General features: G+C 45.8%; 2 protein-coding genes across 14 annotated transcripts in view; one reads left to right on the top strand and one right to left on the bottom strand.

Moving 5' to 3' along the window:
* BBS12 (Bardet-Biedl syndrome 12) overlaps positions 1–15,532 on the bottom strand; it is a 79,757-nt gene extending 64,225 nt beyond the window's left edge. For 8 of the 13 annotated variants that reach the window (XM_036233460.1, XM_036233464.1, XM_036233459.1 and 5 more), the window contains exons 1-4: positions 15,434–15,532; positions 14,292–14,385; positions 11,047–11,218; positions 603–10,958 (exon numbers count right to left, since the gene is read on the bottom strand). In XM_036233460.1, coding sequence (XP_036089353.1) covers positions 8,810–10,958; positions 11,047–11,066 — 2,169 coding nt within the window. In that variant the 5' untranslated portion in view covers positions 11,067–11,218; positions 14,292–14,385; positions 15,434–15,532 and the 3' untranslated portion in view covers positions 603–8,809. Of the gene's footprint in view, positions 1–602; positions 10,959–11,046; positions 11,219–14,291; positions 14,386–15,402 lie in introns of all 13 variants that reach the window. The other 5 variants (XM_036233467.1, XM_036233470.1, XM_036233469.1 and 2 more) reach the window with 5 other exon arrangements.
* Positions 15,533–15,769: 237 nt separating this feature from the next.
* Positions 15,770–19,502, top strand: LOC107518503 (centrin-4). The gene is made up of 5 exons (XM_036233474.1): positions 15,770–15,858; positions 17,024–17,170; positions 17,497–17,625; positions 18,208–18,345; positions 18,688–19,502. The coding sequence occupies exons 1-5, from the start codon at positions 15,856–15,858 to the stop codon at positions 18,775–18,777; spliced, it is 507 nt and encodes a 168-aa protein (XP_036089367.1). The 5' UTR covers positions 15,770–15,855; the 3' UTR covers positions 18,778–19,502.
* Positions 19,503–19,529: the final 27 nt, after the last annotated feature.

The following is a 19,529-nucleotide window of genomic DNA, read 5'->3' as shown; positions in this document are numbered from 1 at the left end:
CAGTTACTACAAGATATCATCTCAAAATAGACCTGATTTTACAGCCAAGCTAGTCTTCGGTGGGTCCCAAGGGCAGATTCTACAGGCATCTTTGGTAAACAATCCCAATAGTACCCGACCTCTACTGTCAAACGTCACCTTTATGTCTCATCAGACCTGCTTTTATTATAGGTTAAGACAGAGTCTTTCCTGTATTCTCAAGTGCAGGAGCCTGAACATCTTTTAATCTTCTCTTGACAACTTAGTTTTCCTGAAGCACAGACCATAAATATCAAGCTCAACAACGAATGCGGCCCTGGGACCGCCATCCAGGTCAGGGAACAAGAACCCTGCCATCATCGCAAGGCTACATGCTGACCCGGCTTCTAACGCTGGGGAGTCTATGTTTCTAGAATTCGCAAAAATGGTTAAACCGCATCTTCTCTGTCTCAGTGGCCTTTTAAAAGCTGAGACACCCTCCGCACCACATAAAATTCTCTGCTTCGCAGCGTGCGCTCCCACGGCTTCCGCCACACCGCCCTCTGTGCTGGGCGACCATCAGCTTGATCTCACCCGGACCATTTTCTCCCGTCCCCCACCCCCCACCCAAGACCTGTACGTACTCGGGGTCAGGCCCGTCGCTATGTCTGTCCTCTTCTGTTTCTGGCTTCTCCCGCTCAGCCTCGTGCTTGTAAGAGTCATGTGACCGCCGCATGTTCGGTAGCCAACATTTTTTGAACAGGGCCTAAGGAGTAAAGTACAGGCTTTTCTAATTAATTTTGGTTCCACACACAAGACCGGTGATTTCGATGCTGCCTACACACGAGTGGCATCCAGGTGGAGTCGAACACTGATGATGCGTGCTCATCCCAGACAGATAAATGGCAGCCTGGGGGTGTGGAAGCAGTAGCTTGGAGCCCCGGCAGTTTTAAAGGTCCTCCAGATGACTCTCTTGTGTAGCCGGAGTTCAGAGCTACGACAAACAACTGCTAAGAGAACAGTGACCTGAGGCGGGGCTGGGAGTCCGCATTTGTCAAGCGGCCCACGTGCTTCTTCTAAGGCGGTTTGAGAGATGCTGCAGGGCACCAATAGTTACTCCTAAGAAAATGAACGGCTTCGTCGACAGGAGTTTGTACTGCTCTTCACCAAGGAAACGCACGCGCTAACGTAAAACATTTGTACTACGTTAAAGAGAAATGATTTTAAAGCACATTCAGCGAGAGCGATGAGGGGAGGACACACGCCTGCCCGCGCCTTCCCGGGCGCTGTCAGTCGGGGCGGAACCTGCCAGGAAGCAGCCTTTCCCACCTCCTCCCCGAGGGTGACAGGAAACCAGCCTCCTTTTTTTAGACATCAAACCAGTCGCAATACTGTCAACAAACTGTGAAACTCCCAATTTGCCTTTCATTCGTAATGGACAGTGTACAAAGAATCTTCTTCACATTACCAGATAAACACACTGGAAATTTTTTAAAATGCAATTGCCAAGAAAAATAGCAAACAAAATGGAAAAGGAAAAAAATTCAGAGAAGGAAACCTCAGAGCAGCCTGAAGGAGACTTCACTACGCGGTGGAGTATGATGGTTAGGACTCTGCACGTTGATAAGGACGAACGTCCTGGTAGAAGCCGGAGTCGGCCTGGCGCCCTTGGAGTGAATTCCGACCGGCCCCTTTGCTCCGCCAGCCTCGGCCCTGAACAAGGCGCCCTCCTCGCCACTGAAGCGTAGCTTCCGTTTCCGAAGTGTTCTCCTGATCTTCTGCCCGACCGCGGACGCGACCCGGGAATTCTTCACCTTGCCAGGTGGACACGAACAGAAAACGAGGTTTGGTTATTTAGTACGTTAGTTCAACACATTAGATGGTGTTACTGTTATCTGAATACACTATTTTTTACAAATAAAATTTTAATTTCAGAATTGTTTAGTTGTACAGAAAAATTGTGAAAATAGTTCAGAGAATTCCCACATTCCCCCCTCCACATCGTTTCCCTTGTTACTTACATCCTATAGTAGTATGGTACACCCAAATAAGGCAATATTGATATGTGTTTATTAACTGGAGTCCATATTTTATTCTGATGTCCTCGTTTTTGACCTAATGTCCCTTTTCTGTTCCAGAATCCACCCAGGACACCATGTTACTTTTAGTCTCATGTCTCTTTACAGTCTTCTTGGCTGTAACTATTTCTTAGACTTTACTTGTTTTCTATAACCTTGATAGCTTTGAGCAGTGCCGAATGTCACATAGTAATACACTTTTAAAGATACCTAATTTATTCCTAGATTCAATTAGTGCATTAGAAAAATTTGACTTAAAGCAGTTCTAAAAGGAAAAAAAACATTTGGATATAGTTTAAATTATTAAAATCAACTTGACTAGGCTTGAACAATTGGTCTTAGTGTGTATAGAGACAAAACATAAGACAGAATAATTATAAGTACTAGTTAGAATTATTGTCATTTCTAAAAATTATAACTTTATGAATAAGCATTCGAGTTAGATTTGTCTGGGTTCCCATTGCCATAAAGTTAACATTACCTTGAGTTCTGCTTTTTCTCACTATTTAAAAACGTGTGCATGTGTCGGAGTAATATGTGCACTCGGCATTTTTAAAAGTAGCACGGTACTCATTCCATCACATTAATATATCGTGTTTGTCCAAATACGCCCCAGTATGGGACATTTGGTTTGCTTCCATTTTTTTAGAATAGTATTAACAATTTACAGTTGAACTGATTGCTCCCCCACATGCTCGCCAACACTGAGCTTTATCTCTCAGATCCTTTAACGAGTCTGTAATGCGACTATAAAGTTGCTTTGCCGTGTACTGCATTATTGGAGAAGGTTGTGCGTGTGTATGTGTTTGGTGGGGCACAATAAAACCCTCAGAAGGATTTTGAATCTAAGATTTGGGTCAGGTTTACTTGAGTTGAAGGAGATGCTGCCTAGATTATACGTATTTACATATTTTAAAACAGTAAACTTTTAATAGTGTATCACATTTAGTTCTGTCATTCAAAAACATTTTTATCTCGTAGTGTGGGAAAATGTATCCTGTGTTTAATCGCTTCTCTTTTTTAATGTCCACTAACTTATCACCCATCCACAAGAGAGACACATACATATGTTATTCTGGTTTCTTCAGATTTTATATTTTATATTTTGGTATCTTGCCCGTTTATAGTTTATATTCTACTTTTGAACCCACTGTAAACTACTGATATGGCTGCGGTGCCAATAGATATAAATTAATTCTTTCATATCATTGGATAATTTCATTCTCTACTATATTACTTCTGGTTGGCAATAAAATAAGTTATTATAATAGTTTGAATCTATAATTGGCCAATTTTGAACCTCCAATGTCATAAACATCATGTATTAAAGTTTCCATAATCAATTTTAAAGTCTTCTCACTGTAATGTTTTAAGAAACACTTTTTAACATGTTTTCTCCCTTTCAAATGAGTTTCCCTATCACTCACAATCTGTCAGAGATTAAACTGGTAACAGGAATCACAAAAGTCAGAGCTGGAAAGCATGACAGGGACGACTTCATTAGTCTTTATGATTTAAAGGTAAGATAACAGAGGCCAAGAACACCTGGATCACCTTCCCAAATTACAGCAAGTCAATAGCAGATTTGGGATTCTGGCCATCTCAAAGCCTACGATAATAAAAAAAGAACTATCTTTTACTTTTCCTGTCCTTATATTCATGCTAACCCACACTAAAATAATTTCACCTTTCATTTAGTGGATTATAAACCAGGTCAAGTTTTTAAGAGCATTAAGAGTGGAAGTTTGCCACCTACAGGTCAAAAAAAAGAAGAAATCTTTTAGGTTTTTGAGAGTAAAGTTCCGATGACCCTTATGAAACAAAAGTGTGTTTTAAAACACTTTTTTGGGACAGTAGCTCTCAGTATGGTACAGCAAGACGCGTACAAAGGGATGCTGCTCCGTTCTCCTTACTGTTAGTGTGATGAGTTTCTTCTACGCTCTTTTCTCAGTTGAATATGGTGCTACAGGAGCAGAAAAGAATGATAGAACACTGAGTGGTATGAATCTGCAATTAGAAAGGCATGGAAATGTTCCTTAGCGACTGAGAACACGGCATCTCTTTTTCTTTTGGTATTTCCTCTTCACTGCTAAGGAAGGTCTGAGTGGGCAACGAAAACTCTAGCATGATGTCGGGACAACTGGTAACCGTTTGGAAAAAAGTTCTTTTAGAGTCTTATGTCGTCTACTAAAGTGAATTCCAGCTAGACTAAATATTTAAACGTGAAAGATGAATAAGCACATAAAACTGCTAGAAATCTATACAGGAGATTGCAGTATAATCTTGGGCTTATGAACGCCTTTCCTGTATAACACCAAAGGAAGAAAATTAAAAGAAAATATAGACATTTTAAAACATTAAAAAATATAAAGAAAAATTGCTGTCCGTTTTTCCTCTTTAATAAAGTTTTGTTAATATGAGATTGCATTTTCACCCAAATTAGTCAAACAAAATTGTAATAATAATATTCAGTGTTGAGAATGGCTGCGAAAATGATACTTTTAATTTTCAGAGCCTTCCAGAAGAATTTGGTAAAAATATATAAGAAAAGCTAAAATGTCCACACATCTGTTGACTCAATATGCATCTCTAAGAATTTATCCAAAGGATATAATCATGAATTAGAGGAAAGATTCAGCCACAAATACACTTTTTATAGCCTTGTTTATAATAGTACCCAATTTGGGACTGAACTAAATGCTTAACAGAAAATGAGTTAAATCGTGGTAGGTTATTATGCTGGAATGACGCAAGGCCATTGAAACTGTTCTACTGAAATTTATGTAATGATATTGGGGAAACTTTTTAATATATTACTTAAAAGTAGTAGATTATATGGCATTATGTTTAGTATGGTCCCTCTCATGGATTGTAAGAAACGTATCTACATCCACACACACAGAACAGGCTTTAGCAAACCGTACCCCAAATATTGATAATGGCTACCTTGGTGTGGCATTGGGGGAAAGAGACTAAGAGTTTCCACTACGAATGTTCTTGAAGAGTAATGGAAAGAATTAAAAGACGAATGTGTTAAAAAAAAAAAAAAAAAAAAAACCCCGCATGGAAGTGTAATGGGGAAGAGGAAAAGGCAAGCCATAGTCAAGATAAAAAGGTGGAAACAATGGCGCCTGGCTCTGAGGAGATAAATGAAAGCATTTAGGGAGAATGAAGGTGCCAGAACATACAATAAACTGATCAGCGATACAGCCAGGTGCAAAGCAAGAGCTCGTACAAGTCCAGGAGCCGGGAAGGGAGGCGCCGTGGCTCACGCGAACGGGCACGCCTGCGCCTGCACAAGGGCCTTTTGTTATCCCAGGAGTCACCTAAAATAGTTAATACATTTTCTGCTCTAAATAAAGACCCACACTGTCTAAAAAGCTTCATAAAAACATATTGCGAAGTGGTCACAGGCAAAAACTCATTTAAAAAGAAAGAAACTAGATTTTTAAGAATGGCTCATTGAAAAGTATTTCAAAATGTCACTGAAGTACAGTTTTTAAAAAGTCTCACTGTTAACCTCTGGAACTTTCCAAAGCCATTAATCACTCGTGTATGTTCACGGCAGTTCTTGGCTCGCTGGTTCACGCCCTTGTCCCAGTCTAAGTGGCTCTATTTACTGAGGCGGAAGCAGTGGGGATCGCAGAGGTCCGGGGTCCCTCAGGGTGGCAGTGCCAGATGGCAGGGGTTTTACGATCCCGACTTTGCATGCCCGCAGATGCTGGCCAGGGTAACGGGAGGTGATCTCCATCAGGGAACGGAACCCATACTAACCAAACTCGCAGAGGATTCCTCTGTAAACCAAGACGCTAATTCTATATTTATATTTGAGAAAACAATATTCATACATCAATGTATATAAATTTGGGGGAAAAACAGTTCAGCCCATAACACATACTATTTCAATATCTGCGACATTTTCTGCACTTTACAGATGAGGAAAAGAGCTTAGTAAGGTTAAGAAACTTGCCCACGGTCTCACGGTTAGAAGTCGGTAGAGCTGGAATTGAGAACTGAGCCAAGTTGATTCTCCTGTGATGTGACTTAACAAAAATCTGTATTAGAAGAAGACTTCTGGCCTCAAAGTATTTATTACAATACTTTACTAAATATTTAATAGTACTAACCTTGCAAACATGAACTTCACAAAAAAGATCTATTGCATAGTGAGCTGAGCATCTGTTAATATTGGCAGTGCTTGTAATCTTTATAATACTTTAACAAAAACTAAATTTTAATAGTATACAGGAGAGTAAAACTGTCAATATCTACCCAAGTAAAATAATACACTTTATTTTTAAAAACAGTTCAACACTCGATGTTGTTATTCTGACTTTGAACTAAGACAGTATATTTAACTGCAATGACTATCTGTGCAAGGTTTTCATGTAATCATATTTAAGATAGCCATGAAACCAAAGACAATATCCTTTTACCCAAGCATGAGGATAATCAAATTGCATTTTCTAATACATATATCTTAGCTCTATAAATAAACCATCGTTTTCTTATTTTGTTGTTGTTACTTTATGGGGGGAAAAACCCACTTCATATTACAATTAAAGCTTAGAAACACAGACTTTGGAACCAAATAAAATCTTACCTAAAATTCTAGCCCTACTGCCTTCTGTGAGATCCTGGGCAAGCTTCTTAACGTTACTACGCTCATTTCCTGACCTATAGAGAAAACAGATATTGCAAAGATTGAAATAGTATAAGTGTTATGGGCTAAACTGTGTCTCCCCCAAAATTTATACATTGACGTCCTAACTCCCAGTACCTCAGAAAGTGGCCGTACTCAGAGACGGGATTTTTAAAGGGGTAACAAGTTAAACGAGGTTGTTAGGGAGGGTCCTAATCTAATACGACTGGTGTCCTTACGAGAAGAAATTTGGACACAGACAGGTACAGAGGGAAGATGAACAGACACAGGAAGAAGACAGACATCAGCAAGTCAAGGCGAGAAGCCTCAGAAGAAACCAACTCTGCCAATGACCTGATCTGACTACCCCCCCACCCCCGCCCCCTGCCCGGGATTGAGAGAATGTAAATTTTTGTTGTATAAGCCATTCAGTGTGTGGTACTTCATTATGGCAAACCTAGCAAATTAATACAATACGTAAAAAATTTAGAAGAGTGCCTAGAACATGGTAGGCAATTTATTGCTACATTACTTTCCCAGAGCTCTTCTAACATCCGATTCCCAAAGCCTCACACATGCTCAGTCCTCATGATGCGCAGCTGTCAGCAGCAGTGGACTTCGCTGGGAAGGGGGCCCGCATGGGCTCCGCGCACGCCCGCACGCTCCTGCCGGGCACTGCGCGCTCTTGGTCCAGCCGGCTCTCAGGGATGTGTTGCTGGGAGCGGGCTTGGACGAAAACGTGACAAAAGGCTTACGCCCGCTGACGATAAAAGTTGTGACTCGCCCAAGCTCAGTGCTCCTGTCCGGTAACCCAACCTGCCGTGTGTGCAGACATAAGCTGGGCTCTGTCACCCCTGTGGGACTTGGGAGCACAGGGGACAAACGCAAACCAACCTGGAGCTCTGGCTGCTATGTCTCTGACCCAGGCATTTCATACCTCCTGCCAGTATCCCATGAGACGTGAACAGGCTACCCTGCTCGCTCGAGGACAGGGTGAAACCTCAGATTCTGCGCAGTTCTTGGTAGTTTAGGCTGACAGAGCCACAGTTTTCTGAAAAAGACGAGGGCCCCAAATGGGCTGGGTTAAGAGATAAAGGAGTCCCTGAGATCCAACAGCAAATGCTTTCACTCAAATAGGAGGAAGGGAAGAGGGACGGGGCCCCCACTGTCCTGCCTACGAAGGAGAGTTTGGGGCTGAGCAGAGAGAGCTGGGACCAACGGGCCGCTCGCCCGGTGTCGTGGTGGGGCTCAGTCGCCCGGGGTTGCGAAGGAGGGTGTTACCTAATGACAAGATGGCACCAGGGCCCCAGCGGAGAAGAAACTCAACTATGGCTACTAAGTCAAGGGGTCCGCAGAGCTGAAACAAGGCTGTCAGAAACGAGGAAGGAGAACCTTGCGCAGACTGAAGAGACAGGTATGTTGAGCACAAGTCAGGCAGCTGATCAAAGCCGAAAGTAAACGCAAAGCGTCGCTTACCGGCACGAGGGGGCCTGTCCCTCTACACCCCTCACACCTCCTCCCCCCTCTATTCTGACCGCAGCTGCTTTAAGGGAAAAGCACACACAGGGCTCGGTACCATCCGTGGTCTCAGGCGTTCACTGGGGGTCTCATCTCCCGCGGATAAGCGGGGCTACCGTACAGATGACGTTCTGGTGGTTCGAAGCCTGTCCCAAAGGTCCTGACGGGCCATTATCTATCTGACTGTGGCGGAATCTACCAGTCAGAGTGGCTGACAAACTCAAAGTTCGGAACCCTGCTTGCCAAGTACAGTTTCTCTCCCGTGCCACAACCCATGAGGTGCGCAGGCTGCCCTCACCGGCCCTCTGTGGTGCTCTTGTGGGACTCGCACGGACGAGCGACCGACACAAACCAACTTGAAGTGCTGGCTGCTGTGTTTACTGTGGATAAAAGTCCTTTGTCTCTGGCCGAAGTGTCTCCTGCGTGCGTAGCATCCCACAGAACAGTAACAGGAGGACCCGCGAAGCCCCCACCCTGCACGGTTGTGACAGACATCAATCCTCATTCCTGGTGACAGCTCGCTAGCATTCTAGGCATTGGGACTTGGCCCTGAGAAAACTTACTAGCATGCTATGTTACCAAAGATTATTTCCCAAAGACGCAGCCAATCACACTACAAAAACAAAAGGCCCTCTGCCTCCTGTGGTTTTATCTGCGTGTGTCCACGTCCAGTGATGATTTCACTGTCCGTCTGAAGAACCAGCAGCACCAAATCCAAAGCTCGGCGCCACGCCTCAATCTTTGGCGTAACAACGTCGTAAACTCTTGGCATCTGGTCCGGTTTGTTTGAAATGTCTAAATTAACAATTCCACTATTTAGTTTATCGTATTCACTGAAGATGTAGGAGGAAGGCGAGCCCGAGTCCGCGGCCTTCTGCAGGTGGCGCTGAATGAACGCGCGGGCTTCAAATTCCGACGCGGAACCGGCAGCGTTGCACATGAGAGCTGAGAGGTACCTGAGCCAGCCGCCTGCCAGGCACTTCAGCACAGTCGGTCTGTAGAGCGCCCGCGCTGAGGCCAGCCAAGAGGACGCGTGAGGAAGCCCTCCCGAGCAGACGAGGCTGCCGCCATTCAGGGGGCGCCCCGCGAGACTGTGAAGATGGCTGAGACACAGCAGTTCCGCTGTGCCCCCTCCAAGAAGGACCTTTCGCTCCTTGAGAGCGCAGTGCAGACGGTAGGCACAGGTCCAGAACCGATCTTCTTTGCTTTGCATCTGTGCAGCGACTGGGCCCGTGAGCACCACCGTGACCAGATGAATTCCTTCTGTTTCCAACATGACTGCCACTCGGCCGGCCCCATCTCCACCTGAGGGGACGCTTCTCCAGCAGGCCACACAGACGCCACTGCCCACGCAGTCTTCCGTCACTTGTGTAACGTAGGTCACCTGCACCGCCCCGGAAGCCTCGGCGAAGGCCTGTATCACGGCGCCACTCACCTGCCCGATCACCAGCCGCTTCGCGTGTGTGCATTGCTCAACCAGGTGCTCGGACACAGCTCCTCGTGCCAGGACGAGGCGCACGTCGAACTCGATCAACACCTGCACTACGCGACGTGTCCACAGGTCTCCTGAGCTGTCTTGTTGGACCTCCGTGCTTTCCGTTGTGATATTTGCAGACTTATTAAACCCCAGGTGGCGGTAACTCTTGGTGAGGTCGCCCTCAACGAGAACCACCCGGAGGGGCTGATTCTGTAATTCCTGGAGCAGAGCGACCCTGGACACTGGCACGGCAGTGACGTATCCCGGGTGGACACAAGAGAAAGCTTCGGGTAAACCTGGGAGGCAGCAGGTGCAGACCCGTGAGATGTCGAACGCGAGCGCGGGCGAGCGGCCGCCCTGATGCGACAGGCTCGCCGGCTGGCGCTGCAGCCGCAGGGCCTCTCCGACGAGCCCCATGCTGCCGCGATCACCGTGGCTCAGACCCGCCTCCAGCGCCGCCAGGTCGTCGCAGCCGCAAGCCGGCCGAGCGGCCGCGCCGTGTCGTTCTGGAAACCCGCTCGGTTGGCTCGGCCCCTCGTTTCGATCCATCTTAGTGAAGTGCCTGCTGTGGGCCAGCACCGACTGTCCGCAGCGGGCATCTGTGCGCAGACCGCTTCTCGGAGTCTGAGGGGTCGGTGATGGGTTTTTAACTGCTTCAGCCTTAGCCTGAGTTCTAAAAAGTTCCGCCGTTTTAACAGGCCTCCCAGAGAGACTGTCGGCGGTCCCTGACTGAGAGGCGACCTCTCGGAGCTCATGCGCTTTCTGTATCAAACCGGCATCTGAAGGGATTTGCAGAAAAGGACACAAACGGCCACTCGATGATTCAAGTCCAGAAAATGTCTCTGTGTTGTCCACACGGTCGAACACATTGTGGACAGGCAACTGAAGGGACCTGACCGCTTCGATGCAAGAGTCCAAGCCTTCTGACATTACAGACACTATCAACGAAGTGGGGACGCCCAGGTGGAGACACTCTTCAGCAGCGCTGCTCCAGGCCCCGACGAGGAACAAGAGAGTGCTGGCCCCAGTTCCGTGCGTGTTACTCTGCGCCCGCACGGCTTCGTGGAGAAGCTGCCCCACCGCGCTGGATAAATCCAAACTTTCCAGAAGCCTTACTGTCGAACTGACTAACACACTGTCATGACGCTCTTCATCTACAACAAATTTGGATGCTTTTACGGGGCCCAGGAAAGTTCTCCCCGTTTCTGCAAGCGATGAAAGTTGCTGCAGTCCCACATGCCTTCTCTCGTTTATGATCCTGCAAGCCATCACCGTGAATCGTCTTCTGCAAACAAAATAAAAACTTAGAACTTTGTTGAGTGTAACTCATGGTTATCAGTGCTTTTACGGGAAAAATAAGATGCGGTCCTTGCCTTTGAGGGGTTTCTGGCATGTAGTTTCCATTCAGTGTGGTCAGTGAAACGATAGTGTCCTGATGACATCAGTGACAAAGGACTGGCTGTTGGAGAAACGCCCCATCCCTCGGGGAAAGAGGACCATGCAGGCGATGGGCACTGTCTCCAGAAATGAGTCCTGAGCAATAATCTGAAAGAATCAGCAAGGTGAAAGAAGCGGTAGTAAAAGCACCTACATGTGCAGAAACACCAGGCACTGGGGTGAACCGAGCAGTTTCGTTTCATGCGACGGTAGAGAAAGTGCGAACAGTAGGAGGCGAAGCTCTAGAAGAGAAACGGGGCTGGACCCGCAGGGCACCACGTGCCGGGCCCAACCGGGTCCTGCGTGGGAGGCGCCGAGGTGTTTCAGGGAAGAAAGATGAAGAAGGAGCTGGAAGGGGTGGTTGAGAGCGTGCACTCCGAACCTAGAGGTCAGCATTTGAACCTGGCTCTACTGCTTAGCAGCTGTATGGCCTTCGGCAACTTAGTTAACTATTTGGCCGTGTACCCAAATCAGAAAAGTGAGGATAATAACAGAATCTACTTCACAAGATTATTACAAGGAGTAACGAGCATAGTGCTAAGAGCAACGTCTGGCACATAGTGCTTTCTGAGGCCTCGTATAATACTACTGATAGTACCACTATCACTATTATTATGTGCGTTTTGGATATAGTCCCTCTCTGCAAACAATGTGGTAAATTACCACTTAGACAACTGATGAGTGCCAGACTGGAGGCAGAGAGGCCAGGTCAGAATCTTCTATAGATACCTACGTGAGCTCTGTGGAAGAGGGGTGAAGGTGAGGGGATAGACTTGGTTATTGATTAAAGTGTTAAAAGGACAAAAATGTTATTTAAAGGGAAGTTCAAGAGCAACTTCATCTTTTTTTTTTTTTTTTTTTGCATTTGGATATCGAATTGTCCCAGCACCATTTGTTGAAGAGACTATCCCCCACTGAATGGTGTTGGCAGCTTTGTCAGAAATCGATCGGCAAGAGATACATGGGTTTATTTCTGAACTCTTACTTCCATTTCATTGGCCTATATGCCCATCCTCAAGCCAGGCCCACACTGTGTTTGATTACTGTAGCTTCTTTGCAGTAAGTTCTGAAGTCAGGAAGTATGACTCCCCCAACTTTGTTCTTTTTGTTTTAGCTTTTACATTTATGGTTATAACTCATCTTAACCTGACTTCTGCAAATGCTGTGAGGTATGAGTTGTTTTTCCCTCTTGGATATCCAGTTACTCCAGAATAATATGTTGATAAGACAAATCTGAAAAGACAAGACTGACCTTCTGCTTTTGTTTTTATTTTCTAACATGTTTTGAGAGCTTAAGTATGAGGCACTTGCATGCATTATGTAATGCAGTCCTCGGCATGAGGTAGATATTGTAAATAACCTACTCCAATGATGCAGAGGATGAGTTAACCAATAGGAAGTAAAACACTAAGAACTAAAAGCCAGACTCATCGAATGCCAAAGTCCCAGGTTATTCACTACTCCACAATACTGCCTCTGGCTGCCCTCTGCCAGGACCACGGTAATCCACCCTCTTTTCTGTAGAATCTTCCACTGAGTTTCCCACTTCTAAGCCTTTCTACATTCTTTCAAGCCTGTTCATAACCTTAATATAGATGTGCTCATTTTTTACAAAGTGTCAGAGTCTCTGTGTATGGTTTCTTTTCTGTCCTATGTTTAAATCACAAGATGTTACTATACAAATGGAAAAGTCATAAATAATTTAGAGCAAAAGGAAAAAGTCGTGGGCTATTTCAAACTTGGTCTGATTTAATTTATATAAAAATAGGTTTCCCAGAAGAGGCATGAAATTATTTAAACAAAACTAATCTACAAGATAAAGTCACATAAAATTGATAACAAAATACCCAAGAGATATGTTTCAGCATTTGAAGAATCTATTCCAAGTTTCAATAGTAATCAGAAAAAAGTCTTTGCATTCCTAAGCTTGGAAGAGCTTCTAAATTATTATTTTGAACAGATTACAACCTGCTATGGTTAACATAAAGCAAAAACTCAAACAAGGACCCCTCGTCTTCAAGGAGGTTGAATATGAAAAGGCAAAGACAGGCAAGAGGATGGAGAAGTAGGCAATTTCGAAGATGAAAAGTGCCTGTGGCAACTTTTCTTGGCCCTGAGTTCAGTCTGACTCTTGTTCTGCCCCATGTCGGCACTGGCGTTCCCCACAAACAGCTCCCATTTCCTTACTGGGAACCCTAACGACTTTACTTGTCAGCGTAGTGTTTCTTTAACTTTCTAACAGGTGGCAGAAAGGCAGCAGAGTCAGACTACTTCACTGGGATGCTGATGTCAGAAGCAGCTTTCTTTCCCCAAGAGCCTGTCTAGTCTTGTCCAAGGTGCTAGGTTTAGAAATAGCTTTTTTTCCATAATCAAAACCAACCATTTGCTTATCTCCTGGCTATTCCTAATACAACGGTCTAGTCGGATCACTCCACTGCCTAAAAACCTAAAACTGGAAAACAAAGTTTTTACTCTCTTCTCTGACACAGGAGTCCCTTTTAAACATTAACTGAGACCTTTCCCCTTCTCTGCTCAGAATCTTGCAAAGCATTCCCATTCCCCTCGGCGTGAAAGCCAAGCTCCCCGCTATGTCCCGATAGCCTGCTCTCCTCCACCCGGCCCCCTCGCCCCCTCCGACTCTGCCCCACCACCCTGCCCCGGCTCCCTGCTGTTCCCGGGCCGTTGGCACGGCTCGCTGCCTCGGCATTGCTGTTCCAGTTGTCCCCTTTTCTAGAAGCCCCATTCTCTTCCTCAAGGCGACTACTGCCTCACTGCCTTTAAGGATTTACTCGAACGCCCCCCCTTTCAGTGAGGCCTGTCTCTAGCACCTTATTTAAAACCGCAGACTCCCCTTTTCCCTCTACACTCTGGGTTCCCTTTATCTGCTCTATTTTCTTTCTCCCCATAACACCTGCCACCTTATAACACAGAACACAGTTTATTTATTGCTTATTGGCTATCTCCCCCTGTTAGAATGCAGTTCACAGGAGAGCAAGTTTAGATACTGAGTTAGCCCACATATTGAGAACACTGACACGCGTCAGGATCTCAGTATTTGACGAGTGAATGAATAAATGGTTCCCATCATATTTGTTGTCTTAAATTTAAGTACACAACTGACACAAGGCTTCACAGATGCCACTGTCACTCCTCCTCCACCATACATGTAAGTTTGCATTACCTGTGGAGCTGACGGAGTCCCGCCTGGCACCGCCTTAGTTGAGGCCCTTTAATTGCTTCCAAAACGGTTCCTCCTTCACATGGTTGTCAATTACCTTTGAAAAGCACAAACCTAGTAAGATCACCCCATTGCCTAAAAAACATCTATTTACCTTAGAAAAAAAGTGTTTACTCTCTAGTTCTACATTGGTGTCCCATAATCTGACCTCGATCTAACTTATAAGCCCCATGATGCTGCTACACTCGAACATACGTTTATTTCCATTTTTGCATGTGCTACCCTCTGACTTAAATACCCCACACTTTTTTCACCTTGGCGAACCTATGTCTTTTAGGACCCAAGGCAAATGCCACGTTTCTGAGACAGCCTTCTCGCGCGCCCCTTCCCGTGCTCCCGAGGCGCGTTCCACGCACATGCACTCAAGCGCTTAGCGCCTCAATTAAAGTGTTTTGGTCTGCGCTGGTCCCCCCACTACCCCGCGGGGTCCTTGCTGCGACTCATCGCCATACTTAGTTCCTTCCAAACTCTCCATAGTGCTGGGACGCGACAGGACGTGCACGAAGCGCTGAATAAGTTTTAAGACTATGGCCCCTTCCTGCCGGGAAGCCAGAGGCCCCCTCGGGCCCCGGCCCCGCTCGAGCGGCCCCGAGCGCAGCGGGCCCGGGCGGAAGCAGCAGGCCGGGCTCCCTGGACCGGGGCCGGCCTTGCTGCACAGAGCGCGCGGCAGCGAGCGCGCCGGCGGGCCGGGCGGGCGCCGTGCGGCCGGCCAGAGGGGCGGCGGGGCACAGGTGTGGCGGCGGCGGGGCCCGGGCCCGCCCGCGAGCACAGACGGCCACACCTGGGGCGCTCCGTCCTGCGCCGTGAGGCGTCGAGCGCACCCCAAGCGCCGCGGCGCCGCGCCCCCCAGAGCAGCGCTCCGCCCCCGGGCGGCCGGGCCCCGGGCGCCGGCTGTGGCGGCCGAGGAGCGTCGCGCGGCGCCGTCCGTCCGCCTCCGGGAGCCGCGCGGGACGCGGGCGCGCAGCTGCACCCCGCCGCCAGGCCCGGGCTCCCACCCTCCCCCGGGCCGACGCGGTCGGGGACGCCGAGGGCTCCCCGCGCCTGCCCCACAGACCTGGCCTCGCCGGAAGCACCGCGCCGCTCACCTCGCTCTGGGCTCCAGCCCCGGCGGTCCACTGTCAAGCCGGCGCTCAGGGACACCGTGACGCCAAGGCGCGCGGGCGGAGACGCCCCCTCCCGCCCGCAGTCTGCGCATGTGCGAAGGGGGGTGGGCGGGCCCCGCGGCTGGGTCTGGTCGCTAAGAAACGCGGCGGAAAGTTCCGCTCAACGGCAGAGTGAAAAAGCAAAGCGTCATGCTATTGGTGGAGAGTAGAGAGAAGGCGGGCCTTAAGGGCCTTCTTTATTGACCATTGGGCAAAATGACTGTCGATCATCATGGGGTGGGCGGGGCTGCAAGAGGACCGCGAGAGCGCCCTTAGCAACGGCTTGGTTGCCGTGAGGCTGCAGTTGGGCTGCGCGGCCGGCGGGTGAGGACTGCGGCTCCCGGCTGAGGGCGCCGGTGGGCGACATGGTGAGTGTGAAACTCTGTCCTCCTGCTGGGGCAGGGACTGGGCTGAAGCTTCTCTCTGGAGCAAGGGAGGAATTTTGTTTAGTTCCCGAAATTCCTTTTTCGTGATCCTCGAGTGTCATTAATAATTCTCCTTCGGTCGTCAGAGAGAAGCGCATTGTCCGTGGCTCTAGGGACAGAAGAGCGGTTGTCCCTTCATTTTTTCCCTCATCAACCCATCAACCGTTAACACTAACAGTCTGCAATAGGTTCCCTGTTGGTAACAGAAACAGCTCTTTAGCCAGAAAAGAATTGAATCCAAAGAATAAGATGCTAAATCACGTTGGAGGGCCTGGTCTCTAGGAAAGATGTCTTGAATTCTGAAAAACGGACTGGCCGGGGGACCTACGAGCTCTACGACGAGTTGGGAAGATGGGGATTGGGAAGGCTGCCACCCCGGTGCACCTGCAGTCCAGGGATCAAGGACCGGCCACTGCCACTACCAGCTCTGAGCACGCGTGAATCTGGCAGCTGCGGACACAGGAACGCTGGGCCTCTTGCCATCTCTGTCCCCACTGCTTCCTACCCCCAAGTCGGGGACGCCATACCAACACGAGGCTGCAGAAGAGCCCCAGGAGCGATTTTGTGACCTCGCTTGCCTGCAGAAAATGGCAAAGAGCAGGACGATGACCTCTACCTTCCCTGGGGATACTGATAACTGGTCCAACTTTTACCCAGATCCCTGGAGTAGTTTTTCACCTGGAAAATGTAGGTTTTTGTTTTTGTTTTTGTGTTCTCGCTTTTCAGCCTCTACAACATAGAAAAGTAGGCTAGAAGGTGGGAAAGGGTATATGTTCCAATCAAGCATCTCCCACGTAATAAATTTTGATGAGACATTGAGACATAATTCTGACATACATCAACAGTTCTAGCACGCCTTTGCCTCTTCTCCCTCTCAAAAGGCACACATTTGAAGGGAAACCTACTGGTAAAAAAGAACCAGGCTTTCCACCAAGATATCAATATCTAAAGGCACAAATATTAGCCGAGGAAAAGGGGCGAATTGGTGAGTTTCATTATATATTAGAGAAGCAGATATTTGAATATGCTTATTAGTTCATCATCAATTATTCTGGTAACTTTTCCAGTTACATAGTTTATCTTTCACCCACATGTGTATTTATTACAGGCATCCAACTGCCGCACAAGTTCAGACCAATGGAAGAAAAGAGCAACGAAAGTCGAATTGAATGAAACCCAAAAACAAGAAATTAAAGAGGCCTTTGATTTATTTGATGTTGATGGGTCTGGAACCATAGATGTGAAAGAATTGAAGGTTCTGAAATTACTTTTAATTCTAAAACATTTTGAAAAACCCATATCATTAACTTAATGCAATATTTAAATCTTTAATAGGGGCCTTCTGAAACCTTGATATAAAGTCCCTTCAGTGCAGGCACCTGCTCCACACTGACAGAACAATATCTTGTTAAGCATTTTATTCTTGTTTCATTCACCCTAGGCCAAAGCCTAGGGTGTGACAGTGACATGTCCTATGGCACAGTAGTCCATAGCAAAAAAAAGAATCCAGTAATTAATAGGCAATTTAAAAGCTAGGAATGAGATAGTGGCATATTATAATTTATTTGCTTTCCATTTTAGGTTGCAATGCGGGCCTTGGGATTTGAACCAAAGAAAGAAGAAATCAAAAAATTGATAGCTGAAATCGACAAAGGAGGAACTGGCACCATTAGTTTTGATGACTTTTTCGCCATAATGAGTGTAAAAATGGTATAGCGATGATTCTGTTTTTCAAAGAAATATAAGCAGTAGCCTTCTACATGTTTTGGCTGGAGCACTCAGAGGTTTCATAGATAAAGAACTGGACCTAGGTTTCTAACAATGGCTGGGGTTCAGACATAAGAATAGCAAGATTAAAGACATCATCGAGATAGTGATGAAGACTGTAGAGTGCAGAGAAAAGGTTTTGTTAGGAAGTAACAGGATATGTGACTGGATAGAGAGAATTTTGAAGCCTGGAATTCTGCAAACACTTACTGATTGAGGGCCTGTTTTGGTCAGGCTCCACTGAGGCAACGTCCTTGCTCTCTTGGAGCTTCGTCTTTGTAATGGGTCTCAGTTGCTGGGGTCAATACGAAATACACCCTCTTCACCACCCTGTGCCTCTCCCGCTTGCTAAACCCTGAGTTTGAATACCTTGAGGGCAGATGTGAGTGCACTGGCATAATTTTAGAAGTCAGAGCAGTAAGTAAAGTCAGAGCTCAGCTAACGGCACATTGTCGCTCTACGCCCCAGCTTGATAGAAGAAATAAATGAAAGACTAAAGACATTCAGTTGTTTTTGTTTTTAAAGAGTGAAAAAGATGAAAAGGAAGAAATATTGAAGGCTTTCAAATTATTCGATGATGACGATACCGGAAGCATAACATTAAACAATATCAAGAGAGTTGCTAAGGAACTAGGGGAAAATTTAACTGATGATGAGCTTCAGGTATATTTCACTTATTTTTATAACTATAATTTGCATATATGATTATAATTATAATTTATATAATAATTTAGTCTTAACTTTAGTTGTGTTCATAAATACATTAAAAATAAAATTTTGTCTATGGCTGTGCCTACTGAACACATCTAATCCTAACTGATCTCGGAAGCTAAGCAGGTTCGGGCTTGGTTAGTACTTGGATGGGAGACCACCTAGGAAGGCCAGGTGCTATAGTTGTAATAAAATAAAATAAATAAAATTTTGTTTTGAGTATATATTTGAATATTCATTTCTATCATTATTCATTTTAATAGATTTTTCATAACTTTACATTTTGTTTTACAGGAAATGCTTGATGAAGCTGATCGTGATGGAGATGGAGAAATAAATGAGGAGGAATTTTTGAGAATGATGCAAAAGACCAGTCTTTATTAATACTGTGTTTTTGTTCCCTCTTGAAATGAACAAATTTGTGTTTGTTGTACAGTTCTATAAGATCTGAACATTTGTTTTCAATTTTCAGTTTATACGCACTGGTTGGTCTTCATGCCTAATTCATATGAGAAGTTAAATGTTTCTACTAATATGTTGTTAAATCTACAACATCAAGAAACAAAGAAAATGTAATGACTTCCTTGAACCATGGATCCAAGAACAGTATTAATTTCAACTGCTATTTTTCAAGCCTGGGGTCCAAAGACTTAGAGTTTCCTTTAAGTTTCATGAAATTGGACCCACATGCAAATGAATTTGGCAAACAAGCTATTAGCTTCCCTATTATTTTCCTTTTGTACAACTCTTTAAAAACAAATGAACATTTGCTTTTTCTTCAGTTATTCAGATAAATAAAGTATTAAACAAAACTGTTTGGTAACTACATTATTTGCTAGTTTTCTTCCTACAAAGAAATTCGAAGCATCGCGGTATCATCTAGATTTCCCCATAAGTTTGACCCTGTAAGTCAGCATGCATTTAATACCAGTACCCTAGGATAGGTGCTAGCAATTTTACCTGTTGCCTCAGTTAATGTATTACAACTTGGAACCTGGTAGTATTCGCTTCATCTGACTACATATGAGAAAACAAAAGTTCAGAAAACTTAAATTTATAAATTGCTCACTCAACTGAGCATAGACACTAAATAAAACATGAATTCTAAATCTCGTATCTTTACTCTTCATTACGCT

Source organism: Rousettus aegyptiacus, unplaced genomic scaffold, assembly GCF_014176215.1.
Source record: "Rousettus aegyptiacus isolate mRouAeg1 unplaced genomic scaffold, mRouAeg1.p scaffold_m13_p_16, whole genome shotgun sequence".
Lineage (NCBI taxonomy): Eukaryota > Metazoa > Chordata > Mammalia > Chiroptera > Pteropodidae > Rousettus > Rousettus aegyptiacus.
The sequence above is the reverse complement of the archived record's forward strand: the minus strand, read 5'-3'. Positions and strand labels throughout refer to the sequence as shown.

Excerpts from the sequence above, each read along its gene's own strand:
- LOC107518503 (XM_036233474.1), top strand. Across the intron at positions 17,626-18,207 it reads CCATAATGAGTGTAAAAATG|AGTGAAAAAGATGAAAAGGA; the intron begins GTATAGCGATGA and ends TTGTTTTTAAAG. Across the intron at positions 18,346-18,687 it reads TAACTGATGATGAGCTTCAG|GAAATGCTTGATGAAGCTGA; the intron begins GTATATTTCACT and ends TTTGTTTTACAG.